At 48.8% G+C, this 22,076-nt stretch overlaps 1 protein-coding gene across 1 annotated transcript in view; it reads left to right on the top strand.

The window, feature by feature from the left end:
- The window catches only part of HABP2 (hyaluronan binding protein 2), a 32,718-nt gene that overhangs the window by 4,344 nt on the left and 6,298 nt on the right, over positions 1–22,076 (top strand). The window contains exons 2-9 of the mRNA XM_025881006.2: positions 7,629–7,665; positions 14,364–14,474; positions 15,902–16,009; positions 17,236–17,352; positions 18,248–18,367; positions 18,929–19,100; positions 20,307–20,404; positions 21,296–21,551. Of these exons, the coding sequence (XP_025736791.1) occupies positions 7,629–7,665; positions 14,364–14,474; positions 15,902–16,009; positions 17,236–17,352; positions 18,248–18,367; positions 18,929–19,100; positions 20,307–20,404; positions 21,296–21,551 (1,019 nt within the window). The remainder of the gene's footprint in view (positions 1–7,628; positions 7,666–14,363; positions 14,475–15,901; positions 16,010–17,235; positions 17,353–18,247; positions 18,368–18,928; positions 19,101–20,306; positions 20,405–21,295; positions 21,552–22,076) is intronic.

Here is a 22,076-nt window from a genome sequence, read left to right as displayed (position 1 = left end):
AAGAAAGAAAGAAAGAAAAGAAAGAAAGAAGAAAGAAAGAAAGAAAAAAGAAAGAAAAGGAAGGAAGGAAGAAAGAAGGAAAGAAACTCAAACTCATTGACAACAGTGGCTAATAATCATAATCATAGTGGCAACCATTTATTAAGTTTATTAAGTCTCTACCATATGTCAGCTGTCGTATGCCTACTGTTTATGATCTCATTAAAGTTTCCCGAGAGCCCCGTGAGTTAGGGACCATGTCATCCGCATTTGACAAATAAGAAACTAAGCTATAGAAGAGTTCAATAATCTGCCGCAGATGGCAGCCCTGGGGGGTTACAGAGCCGGGATTCAAACCTAGGTCTGCCCAATGCCAGTTCCAAGCTCATTACCCCTGGGCTAGAGGTTGGCAATGTCAGGCGCTACCCAAGAACAAAAGAGGAGGTTCAGCATGGTGTTGGGAGTGTCAGAAGAGGGAGTGTCTCAGAGTCTAGCTTCGGGCAGGAGACAAAGTTACTCCTACCCAGAGGCAACTTCCACAGTCCCTACAGTTTTTCTTTCTAACACCAGAAGCATCGAGCCTTGCCAGATGGCTAACCAACCCGTTCAGCGTTTTCAAACCTTACTCATGAATGAACTCTTGCTAAAGCCCAAGCCAGTTTCTTAATATGTTCCTTAAACATACTTATCTTTTCTCTATCTTGATAGATTTATTTTTTAAAGGAAATTGTCCCTACTATAAATAGGGGGAAAAAAATCACAGAAAATGTCATTGAATTCTTACTGGTTACACTTGTCACGCAGACGCTCAGAACCTCAAGCCTGCTTTCTCCTGTAGGAAGGGGAGACTAGCAAGAGGCGGAGAGGATAGACTTAGCAGCTCCACCGAGTTTTTCTTTGTGATGGGTTTGGAAGGGTTGACAGTAGAATTGGGAAGGGAGTGACCGCCTCCTGCTGTGCTTGGTGTCGCGCCCTGGCCAAGCACCACCCAAATCAGCTTGGGGATCCCCGGTTCCACACTAAAGAAAGCACAGCTTCAGGGATGGACTGGGTTCCCATCAGCGGGAAGTTACTTTTCTGAGCCCCTGGGCTGTTTGCTGAGGCCAACCGGCCAAGGTTAACATGGGGAATTATGCCCGTGTGGCCGGCCTCCGACCCATCCCCAAACAAAAGTTTGTTCATTTGCCTTTCCAAAGGCCTTCCAACTGCATTATCACATCCAGAAAGGAGTGTTTTTATCCAATCTCACTATCCTGGATGACCTTACTCCCTAACCTTCAATCCTCCCCAGCTCTTTGCAAATGCTACACTCCCCATGAGCAGCCGCATCCCCTTGAATAAAACATCAGGGCAAGGAAATTTTTAACTTTTACAATTGGGGAAACTGAGGCACCGGGAGATCCAACACCTTGCACAGCAGCAAAGATCAGCCCACAGTCTCCTCGGCCAGGAGCTTCATGCCTAAGGCAGGTATAATCAAAAGCGAGGCTGAGGGTAAAGTCACCTGAGGGTAAAGTACCGAGGTGAACAAATTCATGTTGTGGGCCTGCTCCAGGACCCATGGACACTTACCCTCGGCAGATAGGGCCCAGGAATCTGAATTCTCATTCAGCTCTCCTGCAAAGAATGACAACTGCCATGGAGCTCCTCCCTCCGCCCCACCCCCTCTCTGCTTGTCACATGAAGCTACAGTCCAACCCCCACTTACCGAGGCAGGCTTCTGAGTGGGCTCTAAAGCTCTGAACTTCTTGAGAGCAGAGAAGCTGTACAGAGTCCCTCTGAGCCAGACACAGGTGACTGACTTCGGAGCAAGGAGGTATGGTCTTGAGTCCCTCCCCTGCCCCAAGCAGCTCATGTCCTTACAGGAATACTTCACACACACACACACACACACACACACACACACCCCTGGGCCTTAGTTTCCTCCTCTGTACAGGAAAGCTGTAGACCTGCTCCTCTCAGCAATGCACCCTTGCTGGTCACTATGGTCCTGCTTCGCCCAGGCTCCCAAGAAGGAAACCACCCACCCAGAGCACTGGCCAGGGCTTTCTTCTTTGGCCTCCATAATTTCCCCTTGCCTCCTTGCCCTGAGCTTCAGATTAAAGCAAAGCCACAGTGGACCTGTCGGTTCTGAGACAGCGTCGTGCAGCTGCTGTGCTAAAGCAGGAAAGGCAAGATTCCTTGTGACAGAATAAAAGGACTGAGTGACACCACTTTGACACCTATTAGGATGGCTATTTCCATTTAAAAATGGAAAGTAACCAGGGTCGGTGAGGATGTGGAAAAATTGGAGCCCTCATGCGTGCCTGGTGGGAGTGTAAAATGGCACGGCCGCTATGGAAAACAGGATGGTGGTTCCTCAGAAAGTTAAACGTAGAACTATCCTAGGACCCAGAAAATTCCACTCCTAGGCACAAGCCAAAAAGATGGGAAGCAGGAACTGAAAGCTATTTGGACACCAGTGTTCACAGCAGCTTTACTCACAACAGCCAAAGATGTAAACAACCCAAACGTCCCTCAACACACGAAGGGGTAAACAAAATGGATATACAATAAATCCGACTCAGCCTTCGAAGGAATGAAATTTTGATATACGCTACCAACACGGATAGACCTTGAAAACGTCATGCCTCGTGAAATCAATCCAGTCACAGAAGGACAGATACTGTGATTCCACACATACGATGTACCTAGAGTAGGCACATTTAGAGACAGAAAAGAGAAGACAGGTTGGCTGGGGGCAGGGAGGAAAGAGCAGTTGTCTGATGACTACAGACTTTCTGTTGGGGATGATGAGAAAGTTTTGGGTAAAGATAGTGGGGATGATTACGCACAATGGGAAAGTGACTAATGCCACCAAATAGTCCACTTACAAATGGTTAAAGTTAAAAAGTAGTGTGTTGGGCGCCTGGGTGGCTCAGTTGGTTGGGCGACTGCCTTCGGCTCAGGTCATGATCCTGGAGTCCCGGGATCGAGTCCCGCATCGGGCTCCCTGCTCGGCGGGGAGTCTGCTTCTCCCTCTGACCCTCTTCCCTCTCTCTCGTGCTCTCTATCTCTCATTCTCTCTCTCAAATAAATAAATAAAATCTTAAAAAAAAAAAAAGTAGTGTGTTATGTGTATTTTATCACAGTTTTTTTTTTCTTCCCCCGAAAAGTTCTAAGTGGCTTTGCACAACTGTTAATTTCATCACCTGGTTTGTCTGGAGCAGGAGACAGAGTGGGGAGATGGTTTGGGGCTATACTCGGGTTGGTGACCAGAACCCTGACAACCTCTGTCCTCTGTCACTGCCACCTCTCGCCCTGACCTTGAGCTCTTTGTCCAACAGCGAGGACTGGCCTGCTGAACTGTGCACTTCTGTGTCGGGCCCGCCTTCCAGCTCCATGGCTGCAGCCTCGCCTGGCCCCGGGGCAGACTTCCCGGCCACCCAGCTGCCCCCGGGAGCAATGCAATTCTTCCACGTTGACCTACCACCAGGTCGTGGTGGAACATCCAAGGAGGACAGGAAGGTGGGGTTAGGGTCCTCAGTTTGTACCCACCAGGGGAAAGGGTTTCCTGTTGTTGGTTCACGCTAAGCCAAGCTTCAGGCCCCGAGGGACAGGTCTAGCTCCCCATCCCCCCTCTTCTGCTTCCCAAGCCTGGGATTCATCAACTCAAGAGTTTTAGCCTCTGCCTTTTTGTTTGTTTTCCAGAAGATTTAAAATTCTGAAAGGTTAGAGGAAGAATCAGAATTGAAATAATCTAGGAAAAGATTAAACTAGATTAAAGAGAGGCCAAAACAGATTAGACTTCAATGCTCTTCACCCCCAAGGAGATCCCACTGTAAATCAGTAAGACTCAGAGACAGTATCTTTCTCTCTGGCCTCTGTCTTTCCCACTAACCAACCTTAGCCTAGAAAGACACTAGAAGATACTAGAAGTTGCTATTTTAGCCCCTGTTGAGATGAGGAATACAAGTGGTGGCAGAAGCAGGCAGTGACTGGCGTGCCCCTTGATCTGGGTGGAGATGTGTGTTGAGATGTGTTAGCCACAGTGGACCCGCCGAGGCTGGAGCTGACTTTTGTACCTTCTCAGCTGTCACTGGTGCCCAGTGGCTCTCTCTGTGTCCTGCCAGGACTGGGCTAGTCTGGACAGGGCCTTTCATAAAGCTTTCCAAGGACAGGGGTCTGATCTCATCACCCAGTTCCATGCCCTGCCTCTCTTAGAGTTAGGTAGCTCTTCTGTTTCCTTCTTCATTTCTTCCATTCCAGTGAATGCCTGCCATGGCTCCCTTATCCCTCATCGTAACGGAGATTAAGACCAAGGACTCTGACGGAAGGCTGGCTCCATTCCATCCTGGCTCCAGCAGTTGACCAGCTGAGTTACTTTGGGCAACTTAATCTCTGTACATCTGTTTGCTCACCTCTAAAATGGACATAATTATAGAACCTCAATGATCAAGTATTATGTACTTCATTTAGCACACTGTCAGCTCTTGATACATGTCAACGGAGACCACAGTTGTCTCCTCCTTCTTCTTATTCTTTTGCTTTAGGGGTCTTCCTCCTTGGATTTGCAAGCCCCAGGAGTAGGAGTTACATCATTTCCCTGTCACCGTGTAAAAACAGAATGCCATAATGGGAGGAAAGGAGGCAAATATTCGCCTACCCATTCCCCCGGCCCCATCTCCCAGGTTAGTTTCAGGATCCAGACGGAGGGCATAAGTAACCGGCTACCGGCCTGACCTTTCCCACAAGGTCCCCCAGATATCCAGCCTGTGTTTGGGCGGCCCCTTTCCACATTTCACTGCAGCCTCTGCCGGGGGACCTGGTGATTCACAAAACGAGTGGGCCGGCTTCAGATCCCTGGTACCCCCAGACACGCAGCCCAGGCTGCACAGCTGGGCGGCAGCTGCTTCCGACTCCCCGAGAGCCAGTGGGATCAGCAGGGCCCCCAGCCCCAAGAGGTCCCCCGTTCTTTTTGTTAGTTTCCCTCTGAGCTCCAGCTCCAGCTCCTGGGAAGGGCACGTCTGCCACCTGCTGGCTGTGGGTGGCACAGCACCCGGCTGGCCCTCCTGGTCCCCGTCAGAGCTACAGTTTGGGGCTCTGGCCCCAGGCACAGGTGTCAGAGGCCTTTCCCGCACTGGGCACCAAGGAAGTCTGTCCCTCAAAGTCCTCCCTCCTGTCCTGAGCACTTCTTGGGGCCGACAGTGGACAGGCACGGCCCACACAATTCAGTTCAAATGGGAGAATTCAGTGGGTACCTCCTCTGGGCTGCGCGAATGCGGGCAGAGAGGGACAGGCCCTGCCCTCCAGACGAGCTCCATGGAGGGAAGTGGAGGCGGGGCAAAGGCCAGGACCAAGGCAGAGTTGCCAGGAGGGGTAACGTTGGCACCTGGGGCTGTCTCATGCCCTGCCTTTGGCACTGCCCTAGCCCTCAAGCCTGGAGGGGTCAACTTCAGATGCTCCCCATTTGAGCCCCCAGGCCCAGGAATACCCCTGAGACCTGAACTTACCCTCCCTCTGTCAGGTTCCCCACTATCAACCCCCTTCCTAAGAGAAATGCCCAGCCCTTGTCTCATTCCTTGCAGAAACCAGGTGCGGGGTGGGGGAAGGCGGGGCAATGAGACCGGCACAGACACAGTCCAGACGGTTAAGGGCCTCTCGACTCCCTGCATCCCGCTCCCTCCCCAGCCGTTTTCGGGAGAGTTTGCCAGATCTACAGAAAGTGGAAAGAATAACACACTGAATATACATGCAGGTACATTCACAATACCATCATCATTCTCAAGAAATTCCACACTGATACGCTAATATTCTCTCATATAAGTCTATGTTCAGGTTTCTCAATTGCCCCAATGATGTCCTTTAAAGCTGCTTCCTTTTTAAAAACCAGGATCACTCACTGCATTTGGTTGTCCTGTCTCTTCAGTCTCATTTCATGAAAGACAGCCTTCCCATCTTCTTTGTCTTTCGTGCCACTGACATTTTTGTAGGGTCGAGGCTGGTTGTTTTGTCGAATGGCCGCCATCTGCACCTGTCCCGTTCCTCAAGGGTAGACACAGGGTAAGCATTTTTGTCAAGAATCCCACTCGTTGATGTTGTGTGCTCGGTACATCCTGTCAGGATGCATTCTTTCTTTTTACCTGTCTTTTCTAATTTATTGTCCATCTGCCTAATTCCCAAAATGGTTAAAGTGGCCGACAGTAAAACAGAAAACCAAAACTTCCGCTGGGGGGAGAGGAAGATTGATGTGGGTACTGGGAAGCTGACCACATTGGCCACAGCTTTTTAGTGGCTAAGACCCAAAGGGAGACCCGTCAGGGCTGCAACCCTCTTTTTCTAAATCGGATGTCAGCAAACTTTGTCAAGTGCCAAGAAGGAAATATTTGGGGCTGTCTGGTCTCCGTCACAATGACTTTGGTGGAGTAGTACAAAAGAGGTCTCAGACGATACTTAAAAACAGACATGACTGTGTCCCAATCAAATTTGATTTGTAAAACCACACTTCCGGGTTTGGCCCCAAGGGCCTGAAGTTTGCTGACCCTTGAATTAAGTAAAAGCAAATATTCAGCTATTAAATGAGTGAAGCTTTCTTTTTCCGGTAAGTACTGCATTCTAAAAGGAACTATTCATAACACTATTTATTTATTCAGCAAAAACTCTTTGAGGATCGTCATGTGCCAAGCACTATGCTCAGTATGGGGTAATACATCAGTGATGAAACAGACAAGATCTTTGCCTTTCTGGAGGACAGAGTCAATGTGAGAAACAGATAACGTGCAGATAAACAAATGTAAACTACATGTCGCAATAAGAACTACGGAGGAAATGAACGGATAGAGTGACGAAACAATGGGGGAGGGGGTCATACCCATAGGGGAGTTGGGGAAGGCTTCCTTATGACATTTAAGCTGGCACCTAGTGATGGTCATGGGAGACAGCTTTCCAGGCAGAAGGAAGAGCAAGTGCAAAGGCCCTGAGGTGAGGGGAGCTTGGCTCATGCCATTGGAACCCAGGTGTGGCTGGAGATTAGTAAGGGGCAGTGGAAAGGGAGGGGTATGGGGGGAGGTTCATAGGTTGTGGCAGGTGTTTGTATTTTATTCCAAGAACAAGGGGAAGCCACTGGAGAGTTTTAAGCATCTGTCCATCCCCAGCCCAAGGAGTTGTCACCCAAAGCAATCACCTAGACTTGAGTGTGAATCCAAATCCTATCACAAATGTGTGACCTCTGAGCCTCAATTTTCTCATCTGTCAGTGGGCCAATAAAAGCCTCCTTATAGGGCTCTTATAAGAATGAGATGCAGCAACGCACATCAGGCAGACAGGAGATGCTCAGTCCATGCTAATCACTACCACTGACGAGACTGTCTGTACCGGGGCACCCACGCCCCGGCATGAGAACAGATACGCACAAGCACCACAAGTCCCTACCAAGGAGGATGCTCAACTGGCACAGGAAGAAGGAGGCATCTTCAAAATAGGCCCCACCCTCTCCCTCCCACCCATCCCAGCTACAGCCATCCCAGAGCACCCAGCGCACTTGATCCTCCTATGTGACCCTGGGAGAAGTTCCTCTTGCCTTGCAGGAGCTTAGGGAGGCACCCAGCCAGTCAGCTGACTCAAACTTGCTCAGCCCTGTGTTGGTTTGTGTTTGTTTCTGTTTTTTTCAGTTCTCCCTGATGTCTTTACTCATAGACCCGGACCCAGGTGAGTGTGTGGATCGCCCTGGGGCTCCTCACAAACTACAGGCTGGTTCTGGGACGGAAGAAAGGGGACCCATGCATGTGAGTGTGGGCACAAGCTCAGGATTCAAACAATTCAGAAATGTTGTTGACCCCTTCCAAGAATTTTCCCAGAAAAATGTACTCCTGGTGTTTGTCCCTCCGTGCACGTACACTATGCTTTATTCGATTTTGAGTTGCCCATGGGTACCCCTGGTCCCCCCATCTCAGGACCCCAGGGGAAAAACTGCTGACACAGTTAAATCCCTTCATTTTACAGAGAAGGAAACTGAGGCCCTGGGAGGGGAGGCTACAGGTCACACAGCCCGTTAGTGACGAGATGAGCTGAAAAGGCCGACACAAAGCGAGGGTGGCATTGGGCACTCACTGGCTCCAGGCAGGCTGGCCCTGGGCCCCCACCCGCTCCGGGAGCCGGGTCCTCTGTGCTGTGCCACGCAGGCCGTCCTCAGGCTGACCCGCCCCTGTGACGGCCTCCCACCTGCACCCCCACCACTGCCGTCCTGCCCGGGGCCCTCCACTGTGCCCGAGCCAAGCAGGGCTATTGCTCTTGCGGTCACCCAGTCTCTGACTCGGGGCCCATGTCTCCCTTCACTGCTCCGAGGCCCAAGGGGGAGAAAACTCCACACCCAAGTCCACCAGGGTGGAGGCTGGTATCCCCCACTGGCAGTGACCTGTGCTGGTCCCCCACAGAGGACCAGAGCCAGGGAGCCAGCACATGGAGATGGCGGTCATGTCTAAACTTTGGGTCAAGGGCTTATTTGGAGCAAATGTGGGGACACCTGGGTCAAAATCCACGTGACGGTCAATATTCTCTGGCAGCAAAGCCGTGGATGGGCAGACAGATTTGTGCTGGTTCAAGGCAGGCGATGTCTGAGCTCTGTCTACCCCTTATGCTCAGGGAATGTTTGTGGAATTGAGCATGGCATGTGCGTTTCCAGAGGGTCTATGTCTTTCCCCAAAGCAAAGGATTCTGTTCTATTCGACAACATATAATTTAATTCCTTGGAGGAATCGTGTTTCAGGGGGCTCCCCCCAGCTGCCTGCACCAGCATCCACATGTGGAGTCCGGGGGGAGGGGGCGGTCCAAAGCCAAGAGGTGGGAAGAGCTGCCCCCTCCCTGGCCTTCAGCACACACCACTCAGGCACCAGGGGTCAGAGAGATGGAGCTCCAGAACTGTGGGGTCACACAACAGACAAGGAGCATAGAAGAGTCCAGAGACCTCGCTCTCTTCAAGGATTTGAAAAGCAGATCCACTCCTAGTCCATGACGTCAACTTTGTGAGAATTAAGAGGTGTCTTTACCTCAAGACACTGTACGGCCATCTTCCAGAAAATTGCAGAAGACATCTATAGTGACCGCGAGTTTCTGACACCATGGCACTGACGTTGTGCAGTGAACAACTTGCACAACTGGATGCAGTGGCCCCACTGAACACAGATCACAGAAAAGGGAGGATTCATTCTCTGTGTTCATAAGGCTTTTAGCTTTAATGAAAGAGATTAGAAGCGACAGGATCAGATTTGGTCTGCAAACAGGAGAACTTCCTCCCCATCAGAGTCGTCCAAAAATCTGAATGGGCTGTTGGGCTCTTGGGAGGTAGTAAGTTCTCCATCACTGGTGGTCTTTAAACACAGGCTGAAAAACCACTCAGTAGGGAGTGGAGAGTATTGGATTTACCATTCTGAAAGTCTAGGCTCTAGAAGAACTCTGTCAATAGTTTCTGCCAGTCTGGTGAGTGGATGAAGGGACCCTGGAGCCCGCCATCCCTGGGCTCCCAAGTCCGGCTCGAGGTGTTCGGTCAACCTCTGGCTGTGGAGCGGGGCGAGATGTAGTATGCCCGGCCTTTCTGCAAAGAGCAGGTTAGGTTTTTAAAATGCCCCTGTTGGTATCTGCTCTAATTGCACATGGGGGTGGTGCTTCGATGGAATTTGTCAGATCCCAGCCGGCTTTAGAAAGCAGTGTGACCAAGGAAACACCATGCCCATGTCCACAGGCAAGCGGCTTCTGTAGCTGGTCTTGCTGGACACAGTGCATGGCGAGGGTTTTGCGGGAGCAGAAGGCGCCTGGGCCGCAGTCCCCAATGGGTGGCCAAGGAGGTGGCCATCAAACAGCACAGACTCTGCTCCTCTCCCCAAAGCAGGTGCCGTGACAGCCAACGGGCCTGCGGAAATGCCTCTTCAAAGCTGGCTTGGCTCTGCCCAGCAACACAAGCTGAGCCCATCCATCAGCTGTCCTGCCACCTGCCAGTGAGGGTCTCCGCTGAGCTTGCCCTGTCAGCTGGATTGGAAGCGTCAGATACAGACCAACAGGGCTGGGGTTTGGGGGAGGCCCTCGGAGGAACCGTCTGTGCTACGGTGATGGATGACGCCAACAGGGACAGCATTCCAGAGATTTTTATTCCGTTCCGCACATCTGGCAAGCTCCTTAACCAGAGCAGCTGAGGAGCCCCCATCACACAAACTCTGAGCTTTTTCCGAGAGACCCTGGGTCCAGACCACGGTAATCCCGCTTGAGGGACTTGGAGCATGTGCTAAAAAAGATTTCTCGACGTGTGTTACTTCCTGGAAGCTGAAACCCATGGAATTTCACGAAACACAAACCCACAAGAGACTCCTGGGCCGGTAGAAAGGCAAACCAGACTTGGAGTTAGGTAGACCTGGGTTTGGATATCACCTCCTCCTGCTCTCGTTTTCCCATTTCTGTCAAATCGGAATAATAATACCTATGCCACAGGGTGTCTCTATGGTTAAATAAGATCATGTGCCACCACATTTATTTAGTATAGTGTCCAGTACATAGAAAGTACTCAATAGATAATAACCAGTTATTGGGATGATTTGAGTTAGCTCAGGATACTCTCACCATCCTTCCTGATAAGTTCTAGAAACAGACTTTGATAAATAGACAAATCCACAAGGATTTCTTTTTATACCTAACATAAAATGCTCCTGAGAGCAGCTCCCATTCTTCACCCAAAGCATTCTCCTTTTCGACAGCCTAGAGAAAGTCTCCAATAATCTATATTTGGACCTGCTGTGTTTTCCTCCAACCCAGCAATGGAAGCAAATTCTAGGTCAGGCTCTAACCCCTCTTGATGCAGGAAAGCACTTGGACAAATTTCTAGACTCTACGGAGCTCAACAGGCATCTTCTTCACCAAATACCTACGACCCAGATCTCAAATAGTTTCTCTCCTAAGTTCCCCGTTTCCCCTGCTCCAAGCAAATACCAACTTTGCTGGCCGAGCTCCATGCTGGCCAATCAGAAAGAAGGGAGGCCCCATCACAGAGGGAAAAACTCACTTGTCAAACGCATCCATTAACTGCATCTAGGGATCTGTGCTGGGTCCGACGGCTACAAAGAGGAATAGACGTGGCCCTCTATCTTAAGACACCAACTATCTAGTTGGAGGGAACAATTAGATAGACCAAGTTGAATAATAAACCACAAGAAAGAGGTACCATCTGAGCTCCAGCCATGAAACCTAACACTCTACAGCCTTCTGGGCCACTGAGGAAATACCTAAAATTCTTATCCCACTGGCAACCCAATACCAGTCAAGCCCTGTGTGCTCATTCATTATTACTGCAGAGTATGCTACCCTAAACTTAGTGGCTTCAACCATGAATATTCTTAATAGAATAAGAATCAGGTCTCAATTCTTTGGGTTGGCGATTTAGATCAGGTTCAGCTGGGCACTTCCTCCGGTCTGGACCAGGCTCAGCTGATGTTGGCTAGGCCTCCTCTCAAGTCTGCAGTCAGCTGATAGATCGCTGGGCTCTCATATGTCTGAGGCCTTGACTGGAAGTGCTCGGCCTTCTGCTGCCCCACACGTTCTCTTAACCTCCAAAGAATTGGCCAGACCTGTACACATGGCAGTCGCAGGGGTGGGAGAGAAAGAGAGAGAGAGAGAGGGAGAGGATGTGTGTAAGACTTCTTGAGACCCAGACTTGGTGCTGGCACGCTGTCCTTCTAGCACATGCTATTATTGGTCAAAGCAAGTCCCAAGGCCAGTTTAGACCCAAGGGGTGGGGAAATCAACTCCATCTCTTGGTAGGAGGAGCTGCAAAGTCTCACTGCTAAAGATGAGACGACAGGGCGAGGTGGCGAGTCGGGGCCATCTTCCCCCATGGGATTGGCTCATACTGTATTAACGTGCCAATGTGGAACGTGGAGCCACCTAACCTAGACTTGGCCACATCTAGCCCCGCTGCCTCTCCACTCCCTGTTCATTTCCTTTCTTGGCTGGTTTTCCTCCCTGACTCACCCTGGCCCGGAAGCTCCTGTGTTGGAGGCCACATCTCACTCTTTTTTGCACATCTCTCCATCACTCCCAGTGCTTTCCTGAGCCTGGCGTCATACTTGGCCCATCGTAGGTGCACAACACACTTTTCTTATGTAGACAATGGGATTAAGTGCCAATAGCGTAGAAAAGACAAAATAAGCTAAGTTTGGAGGTGGAGAAGCCCTGCCAGGGGGTGCTTCTATAAAGCGCTCTGAAAACATGGGACAGGCGCCCCGAAGGTAAAGGATCTTGGTGCCTTTCCTTGCATAGAACTCCAATTGGCTGACTTCTGGTGACCTGGGGCCACTGAGCCTCTGTTGCTTCTCTCCACCTTAACCAAGGGCCCTGGGCCCCCCGGAGAAGAGCAGGGATTTTTTGCCTTGTCTAGCAGACATATGACTCAAAGCTTACATGTCTTATTCCCTCTTTAGCTTCGCTGAGAGCTGAGCAGACCCTGTTAACAAGGCTGGATTCCAGTTAAAATCCTCCAGCAGACATTTCAGCCATCCCCCACCACCTAGAAAAGTCACACGATTCCATTTATGTAAAAACCTTCCCCGTTTCCAAATATCTGCAAAGGGAATGATTCTTAATGGCGGAGCTGAGATTAGCCTGGCTGATCTTCAACCCGTGGGAGGGATGGGAGAAATTACAGGAGCACTCTGAAGGCACTTATCTATAAACACCTGTTGGAAAAACAAAAATAAATTCTCTAAACCAAAAAATAAATAAATAAATGATGTAATCAGCTCATTACCAGCCCATTGTCTCTCCCAAATGTCAGTTTGAAATCTTTCATGTCAAACTCTGAAAAAACGGTTTTTTCCCCTCACTTTCTCACTCTCTTTCTCCGCTTTATCGGGCTAGATGGAAAGAAACTTTATTTGCTCCAGGAAGACAATGGCCTTATCTTCAACCTAGATCCTCGTCCCTGGAAAGGTGGCCTCCTCTGGGAGCATTTTCATAGTGGGGAAAAGCAGCTCACGAGAAATAACGAGCAAGCAAAGGGAGTCTTGACTTGACACTGTGATAAATGAGGTGAAACTTTGGCAAGGAACCAGAGTTGGCGTATTCAAAAAGGAAATAAAAAGATCGTTCCATTTTAATGGGAAATATAAAACAGCCATTGTGCAAAAGTCGATTTTTCAAAAGCCAAAGAGATAAAGACTATAAGGGAATGACTGAGAGACGAGGGAGATAATGCGGTTGATAATCAGGCCGAGGTAAAGTGGCATGCTCCGAGCCACCGGCTGGCTCTGTGGGGGTGCCTTTGCGAGTCTCGCTAGCTGCATTTGCTCCCGCCTCATTACCATATGCACCTCCAGACAGCATCCTTATAGCTTCAACTTGCCGCCTTGCCGCACTCCGGCCAGCTGGGGAGAGCAAAGTCAGCCCAACTTTCTTCAAATCGCGAACTTCTCTCCATGAGCCACAGAGCTACCAGCATCTTCTAAGTCCCCAGATGACAGAGAGCCTGAGCCCAGCCTTACGCATGCACTTGCTCTTCCCAAAGGACCTGCCTAGCATGAGGTTGACACCTGTGGGCAGTGCCATACCCTGCCCTGTCTTTCACTGGGCAAAATCCATGAATCTTCTCTAGGTTGTCCTTGGGCAAATCCTAAATAGCAGCCTGGGTATGTGATGGGAGTGGTTGCACCCCTTTCCCCAAGGGCAAGTGTGAATTAACCGAGGCAGTGAAAGAATCCAGCTGAATGCCGTCGAGCTGATGCAATTTAGGGGCTATATGGGGATCAACTGCCTTAGTCCAGATCCTGCCGTTTATTCGCCATGTGAAATTAGCTCTGTAAAATGCTTGGCGCAGGGCCCAGTACATAGTAAAGGCTCAATAAATCTTAGCTGTTAGGATGAAGCTAGAGATACAATGAGAGTACTCTGATGCCGCGACCAAGAGGAAACTGACGCGTTTCTTCGACTTCATAAGCTAAGGTGACTAATAAAGGCCCAAGGAGACATTTTATTCACAAAACTGCCCAAAGAGGTGCTCAGGTGCTACTGGGTCTCACCCTGGACACATCTTGTGTAGAACCTCGGAGACCTTGTAAACCCCACTCATGTTCCTGCTGTTCACAGATAAACAAACCAAGGCCCGAGAATACAAGTAGCTTGTCCAAGGTCACAGTCAGTGGAAAGCAAGAACTTGACTTCTCCCCATTTCCGATCAGGTGCTCTGGACCCTGCCAAATGCCAACACTGCCCTGCTGCGTCCTAAAATACACCAAATGAAAACACCACGCCTAACCCCTTCTGTCCACCCCGTCCATTGAGGAGCTGGAAAGACACGTGGATCCTCCTTCAGGATTTGGAAATCTTTGGGTCTAATGATTGGGGTTTCTTCCATTCCCTTCCCACTTCTGCAGATTGGACCCCTGACTACTACGAGAATAGCTATGAGCAATCCAACCAGGAGGAGAACAGCAATAATACTCCTGTCTACCAGGAGAATCCTGACTGGTACTACATGGAGGACGGTAGGTGCCAAAGCTCTTGGGGGGCCCTCCTGGGAGGAAGCCAGCTCTGCTAGAAGAGTTTATGTGTGATTATACGCAAACGCCTCTCTCTCCTCTCTGACCACCGTCATAGAATGGGTATCGGATAAATGACTTAGACTGGCTTTTTTCAGTTAGAATCATACACTAGGAAGACTGGGGAGGTTCCCAGAGACTCTCTCTCCCTCCCTCAAGTGACAGAGGAAGTGGCGTTGACTTAGCCAGGGTCATACAGCAAGTTAGTGCATCATCATCTGGGTCTCCTGACATGGTGAGTAAAAGTCATGTTCAAAATCACTTCCTAGCTTTGATTACAGGTCGGTCCTAATTATGCAGAAGAGGCTGGGTTAGCATTCAGCATCAGATTGTAGCTTTCACAAATGTGGCATTGAAACTTCCCTTCCCCTTGTGCTGTGGTTTTCTTTCTCTTTACATTCCTCGGAAGCTTTGCACAGTTGTTGGGGTGTGTGTGTGTGTGTGTGTGTGTGTGTGTGTGTGTGTGTGTGGTGTGCACACTCACATGTATGCTTCTACACTTGTTTTTGTTTTTATGGCTTCTTAACCCAAGCAATGGGACAGAAGGAAAAATGAGAAGTGGGGCCCAAGCAAAAGCGTGTGACAAAGCCAGGAGAAGGAATGGAATGCACTTAGCAGCTAGAATAAAAACTGTAACTGTGCGAAGTGGCCTGGAAGGCAGGGCCAAGATACAGGGCATCAGGGGAACATCAGAAGGGACCATCAAAACAAGAGCTGGGCCCAGGGATCCTAGTTCCTGAACCAAAGAACAATGTGTGTGAACAGAAGGATAAAGAATTCCCCAAGGGAAGATCCATTCAGACAACCATGAAAAGCCAAAGGCACAGATGAAATATGACAAAATCTAACTGAACAAGTAGTTGAAGAAAGATGAAGGCCACTGGGTCATTTCCTCCTCGCCGCCAATCCTTCTGTCACCCTCTTGCCTTTGGTCCTCTTTCCTGATGTTCAGAAAGCTTGTGTTTCATTAGGGGTGGGTTTTCGTTCCCCACTCCTGACCTCCACCCCCGGGCACTGGGAGTAGGGGAGGTCTTCAGGCTTATGAAATGCCTTCAGCATCAGAGGCAGACCCCGTGGCACTCCCAGCGAGACTGGGAGGAGAAAAACACTGATGGTGGAAAAGGGGAGTTTCTCAATGAGAAACTCAATGAGATTCCTTCTCGCCTGTCCTCTTAGTAACCTGAATCTCTCTCTGGTCCTGTGACTGCAGTTTTCCTTGCTCTTTAAGGGCAATTCATGTTTCCCCCTTTCCCCAGTCACCGGCTATGCATTCGCTCTCTCCTTCGGGGCAGGAGACTGAAGTTTGACGAGCAAACAGGGGGCGTCTCACCTGCTGTGCATTGTGATCATTGACTTCTGTCCGCATATCATAGATCCGTGCCTGTCCAACCCCTGTGAGCATGGCGGGGACTGCCTTGTCAGCGGGGACACCTTCACATGCAGCTGTCCAGCCCCTTTCTCTGGAAACAGGTGTCAGAATGGTAAGTGCACTTTCACTGGGTTCCCTCTTCCTTCTGAGTTGAACAAGAGGCACCCCAACTCTAGGGGGTAAAAAGGGCTGAATGATTCCATGGAAAGGGTTATAACCATACATATTGCATCATCCATAATGGACTCCTTGGCATGATAACAAGCGACATCTCATTGGATCCTTACCCATGAGTACTGGTATAGGACTGGTATGACCATTTTATAGATGGGAACACTGAGGCTAAGAGGAGATAAGAGCTGGACTCTGACCAAGATGTATTCTACACTCAGGACTTGTTGTTTAGAGTGTTTAGACTAACTACAACAGAGAAACACTGTTCTCAAATGAGAGAGCAGGAAGAATCTGAAGGCACATGAAGCCCAACCCAGTTAGAGAAAGGGAACCCAGAGACACAGGGGACCTGATCATGGTCACACAGCTATTTAGGAGAAAGAGCAGATATTAGAGCCGTGTTGCCTGGCTCCCATCCCCATGCTCTTTCTTCCTACCATCCTCACTTATGGAGACTCTGATAAGAACGATTTCTGCCTTCAGTGACCTCTTATGGGCATAACATGAAGCTATGTGATAAGATATTGAGAATAGAACCCTTATGGGCTGAGTGAACCCCTGGAGGCATGTGGATTCTGTTCCATCTGGTGACCATTGAACGGGGGTGAGGGAGGCAATGAGGATCTTTAAATAGGGCTTTAGGGTTGTCTTCTTTTCTCTGTGCCTTCGTCACCCCTTCCTTCCATTTTCAATCCTGTAAGTCCTTCAATAAACACGTCAGCATGGTTTGGGGTATCAGGCATTAACATAGTATCTGGGTTCATCCCTCAACTTCCCCAAAGAATGACAAAATTGTAAATGAAATATAAAATCAACTGCAAAGTAGAGAAATTCAAATTGTAGCTCTATTTGTTTGTTGAAGGTGTAAAAATGATCAAGGTTTTTTATAAAGATAGAGTAAAAAAGAATATGAGCCCTGGAAGGAACTGGGATGCAATCATCCATGACCCAAGGATTTATTAAAAAAACAAAAAAACAAAAAAAACTTTTTTTTTTTTTTTTTTTTGTCCAGGGGTAGCATGGTATTTCAGGACCACAGACAAGGGCACGCACTCTGTCAGTCACCCTTCACCACTGCCCCCAAACACTGTATTATGCAGGTACCCCAGTAAGTAAAATTTGTCCCCAAATCATGTTGCTTACTTCTCTATGGATCTCCTACAGTGCAAAACAAGTGCAAGAACAACCCATGTGACCGGGGCGAATGTCTCACTACCCAAAGTCCTCCCTATTACCGCTGTGCCTGTAAACACCCTTACAGGGGTCCAGACTGCTCCACAGGTAAGTGAGGGAGGCCCCTGCTCTGCTAGGTTTTCTCTCTCTGGCTTGTGCCTGGGATGTCTGCAACCTATTGTGTGGAAGTCCAGATGCCTCTGGTGTTTTAGTGGCATCCAAGATGGCCCTTTTAACTATGACTCTAAAACGCATCATCCCAGGACGCCTGGCTGGCTCGGTCAGTAGAGCATGTGACTCTTGATTTCGGAGTTGTGAGTTCGAGCCTCATGTTGGGCGTAGAGATTACTTAAAAATAAAATCTTGAAAAAAAGAAAATGCATCACCCCTAGAGAGTCTAGGGGGAATTGACTAACCTGTGTCCCTTCTCATCCAAAAAGAATAATCTTGAAACTCATTTCCTCCAGGAAGTAAGCCTGGGTCTATTCTTGGAATGGGCCATATAGGGGATTAAATCTCTACTTAGTCACTGCAATAAGTCAGGCATTGTCCCAAGAGATTTACATTTTTTCTTACATTCTTCCAAAAATACCACAAGGAAGAACTTTACGGATGAAGGAACTAAAGTTCAGAGAAGTTAACTGACTCGCTTACAGTCACACAGCTATCGAGGGGCAGAGCCAGGTTTCATTCAGCCTAGCTCAGACTGGCCCCTAGGTTCCGGCTCAGTCTATACCTCTTATTCCTCACTGAGTGACCCATCTACTTAGATGTTCTTCTTTGCATGGCCTCCATCACATTCCCTCACCCATGTTTGTTTATGTTCTTAAGGTTCATGTGTCCATTTACTAGGGTGTCAGTGGGTCTGTCTTTCCCCTTTGGTAACCCAAATTTTGTGAAAGGATGGGCACCAGAAGAGTGCCACCAATATCTCCTCATCATCTCTGACGTAGCTACAACTCCTTCTGAAGGACCTTCCTGGCCCTACTTCCTGTGTTCACAGTGGTTCCTGTGTGCAGGCCAAATCCCTGCCAAAACGGCGGCACCTGCTCCCGGCATAGGCGGAGAACCAAGTTCACCTGTACCTGCCCTGACCAGTTCAAAGGGAGATTCTGTGAAATAGGTATGGATCTCTACCACCGCCACTTCAACAGAAACTCGGGGCCACAGTGAGGCCTCTGGAATCCTTTTACATTTGGCTTTTGTTCCCAGAATGGGGTTAACGTCAAGATTCCCAAACTCTATTGCCTCTGCCTTCCAACCAAAGGGCATAGGGTGCACCTGGCTCCGTGTAAATAGTCATAAACTGGGATGTAATGCAGGCAAATCAAGTACACCTGGGCCTCCCTGGCCCTCAACCCACAGGCCATCAGGCTTTGTGTGAGCCAAAATTAAAGAACTAATTGTGTTCTTTAACACAATTGTGTTAAATTTTGTTAAATTGTGGTTGTGATGGAACTAAAGTTCCATCTAAGTTCCATCACAACCACCATGTTTCATGTTTTTAAGCTGGGCTGAACATGGAATATACAAGCCACTTTCTTTCTGGAATTCATGGTGGAAGCTCAGGGTGATCAGTATTCAGGCCCGATCCTCTCCCCACTTGATAACACCTGCCAGGTCCTTTTCAGGAGCAGCATGCCAGTCCCTCTCAGTTCCCGTGTCCCTGCCTGCTCTCTCCAAGGTCCTGATGACTGCTACGTTGGTGATGGCTACTCCTACCGAGGGAAAGTGAGTAAGACAGTCAACCAACACACATGCCTTTACTGGAACTCCCACCTCCTCTTGCAGGAGAATTACAACATGTTTATGGAAGATGCTGAGACTCACGGGATCGGGGAGCACAACTTCTGCAGGTAAAACTTATCTTCTTCCGCATGAGCAGTCTTGGGTGCTTGTCAGTATAAGGGTTTGTCTGTCCCTTTCTCCTGCTCCTAGTGTTCCTGGGCCAGCTTAGAAATTGCGGGGGGGCGGGGGTTGCAGAACACTGAAACTCATCAGCTTTCTTTCTAGGAAGGTTTTCCTACACAGGATAGGCTTGGTTGTGCTGCTGTAACAAACAACCCCCAAATCCCAGTGGCTTGAGTACCTCAGGGTTTAATTTTCACTGTAGCTACATGGGTCCTGTGGGTTGGGGAGTGGGATGCGAGGGAGAGTCTTAGCTCCACAGAGTTACTCAAATACCCAGGAAAGGCAAGGAGAGACTCAAAAATAGAGCATGAGTTTTTTTTGTTTTTTTTTTTTACTACCTGAACCTAGAAAGGACACATCATCTCTGCACACATATTTCATTGGCCAGAAATAGTCACACCATCCTGCACAACTTCAAGGGAGAAACGTAGAAGATAAAATGGAATGTCTGGTGAACATTGCAGTCTCTGCCACAGGATGTTCAGGTTTTCCCACATCAGGATAATGTCATTTCTATCCCTGGTGACGACTAGTTACCTTTTTCTCCTTCTGCTGCCTCCAGACTACTCTCTTGGCTTCTTCCACTGCTCTAACCACATAGAATCTGCACATAAGTGGCAGGAATTTTTTTGTATGGACCGGTTCCATTAAGCCAGAGGATTTCCCTTGCAGAAAATGCAAGTTACCTCCCACCTTCACCCAGTTTGAGCTGTTTCCTTCATGGAGGGCTCTCCAGGGCGATGCTCATGGCAGCCTTCTGCAGAGAATTCCCACGCATGGAATTTGGGGGTCTTGGCAGAGGCTCTCCTCTCACCATGCATCTGTAGCTATTTCACTTTCTTGACAAAGGAGAATCTTCAACAGGGACCTCATTTCTTTTCCTACAAACACTTTGATATGTCCCATGGATCTGGCACACATCTTGTTAACTGTTTTCTGGTCATTGGGATTCTCCCCTGCAAGTTAAAGTTTTGCCAAAAACACTTATGTGCCAGGGTTTGTTGACCTGTTGGAGAAATGGAATGGAACGTGGTCACTGGGCGGCGGGGGCGGACACAGGAGCTTGGTACTCTTTTATCCAAGGGTCCTTTAATGAGGATCAGGGGGTTCACCAAGCCTTGACTGTGGGTTATTTTGTGTTTTCATTTTAGAAACCCAGATGGAGACAAACAGCCCTGGTGTTTCATTAAAGCCAACAACGCAAAGGTGAAATGGGAGTACTGCGAGATCCCAGCTTGCTCAGCCCTAGGTAAGAACATGGCTGTCCTGAAGCCCCAGCAATGGTGAGGTTGCAGGCTCCTGCACCCCATCTCTTCATCCTGTTCACCCACCACACCTGTTTTACCAATTGCCATCCCAGTGGAAACCCAAATGCCCAATCCTCTGCTCCCCTTTCAGGATGCCTAGCAAGCCTGGATACCTTTGTTAACTGAGGCCAGTGATCCAGCCATAAACTCATGTTTCCTGATTCCCAGACAGTGTACTCAGCAAATACTTATGGATTGTTCACTGTGTGCCTGGCACTATGCCAGGTCTTCAGTATACAGTGGTGATCAAACATTGGCTGAGACTCCATAGCCTCTCAGAATGCAACATGGACAGAATTCCAGCCTCACAATCTTCCTGGCAGGCTTCTCTGGCCCACCTCTCTACCCATGTCCGGAAAGTTGCACCTTCCCACCTTGTCCTGATCGATGGGATTACCTCCCTGGATAGTTTCAATTCTGTGCCTTTGCTTTCATGGTCATCTCTGTCTAGAATACTCCATCCTATATCTGATTTTGTCCATAACCAACCATTCTTTAAAAATCAACTGAAGTAACCCTTCCTCCAGTGATGGATTTACATATTTACACACACATTTTTGTATACATGTCAAAATAAGAAGTAAAAAGTAACACCTTCAAAAAAAAAAGCAACATCTTCATCATTAATTCTATAGACTTGCTTCATAGGAATCCATGTATTAACACATATTAACTGTGTACCTACTGCATGCCCACCTTGTACGCATCAGTGCAGTCTCTTAACTCTGAAACTTGCTAAGCTGCTGGACTCGGAGTCATACCTCTGACAGGTCATTTCTGAGGCCCCTGGAAGGAAAATGAGTAGTGTGATCTGTCTTTCTTGTGTCCCATAGACATTGCTGACCCAGAGGAAAGCCCCACTGAGCCTCTGACTAAGCTTCCAGGGTTTGACTCATGTGGGAGGACTGAGATGGTGAAGAGGAAGTTCAAGAGGATCTATGGAGGCTTTAAGAGCACAGCGGGCAAGCACCCGTGGCAGGCATCCCTGCAGACCTCATTGCCACTGACTGTCTCCATGCCCCATGGCCACTTCTGCGGGGGAGCACTGATCCACCCCTGCTGGGTGCTTACTGCTGCCCACTGCACCAAGTAGGTGCCTACTGAAAGCAGAGGCCAGGGAAACTCAAGTCTTTGGGGCGTGTTCTCCCCTTCCAATCTGAGCAGCATTTTGGTGACTTTGGCAGGATCAGAGGGGCTGATCTAGCTCTAAGAGCAAGAGTGGCTCCTTAAAACCAGATGGAAAAGAGCTACCATGTCTAGAAGGCTTACCATGGTCATTACATGTATTATGACAATTAATCCTGAACACTATCTACTGGAAGACAAGCTGAGGAAGGACAGAGATTTTTACTTTTATTAATTGTAATATACCCAATGCCTAGTGCAAGTCTTCATACAGAACAAGTGCTTTGTAAATATTTGTGCAGTGAAAAAGTTGATTGTTTTTTTTTAAAGATTTTATTTATTTGAGAGAGAGAGAGAGAATGAGAGATAGAGAGCATGAGAGGAAAGAGGGTCAGAGGGAGAAGCAGACTCCCTGCTGAGCAGGGAGCCCGATGTGGGACTTGATCCCGGGACTCCAGGATCATGACCTCAGCCGAAGGCAGTCGCTTA

Source organism: Callorhinus ursinus, unplaced genomic scaffold (assembly GCF_003265705.2).
Source record: "Callorhinus ursinus isolate GAN/ISIS: 27379988/994484 unplaced genomic scaffold, GSC_fseal_2.0 scaffold20, whole genome shotgun sequence".
Classification (NCBI taxonomy): domain Eukaryota; kingdom Metazoa; phylum Chordata; class Mammalia; order Carnivora; family Otariidae; genus Callorhinus; species Callorhinus ursinus.
Note: the sequence above shows the minus strand (reverse complement) of the source record. Positions and strands in the feature narration are given on the sequence as shown.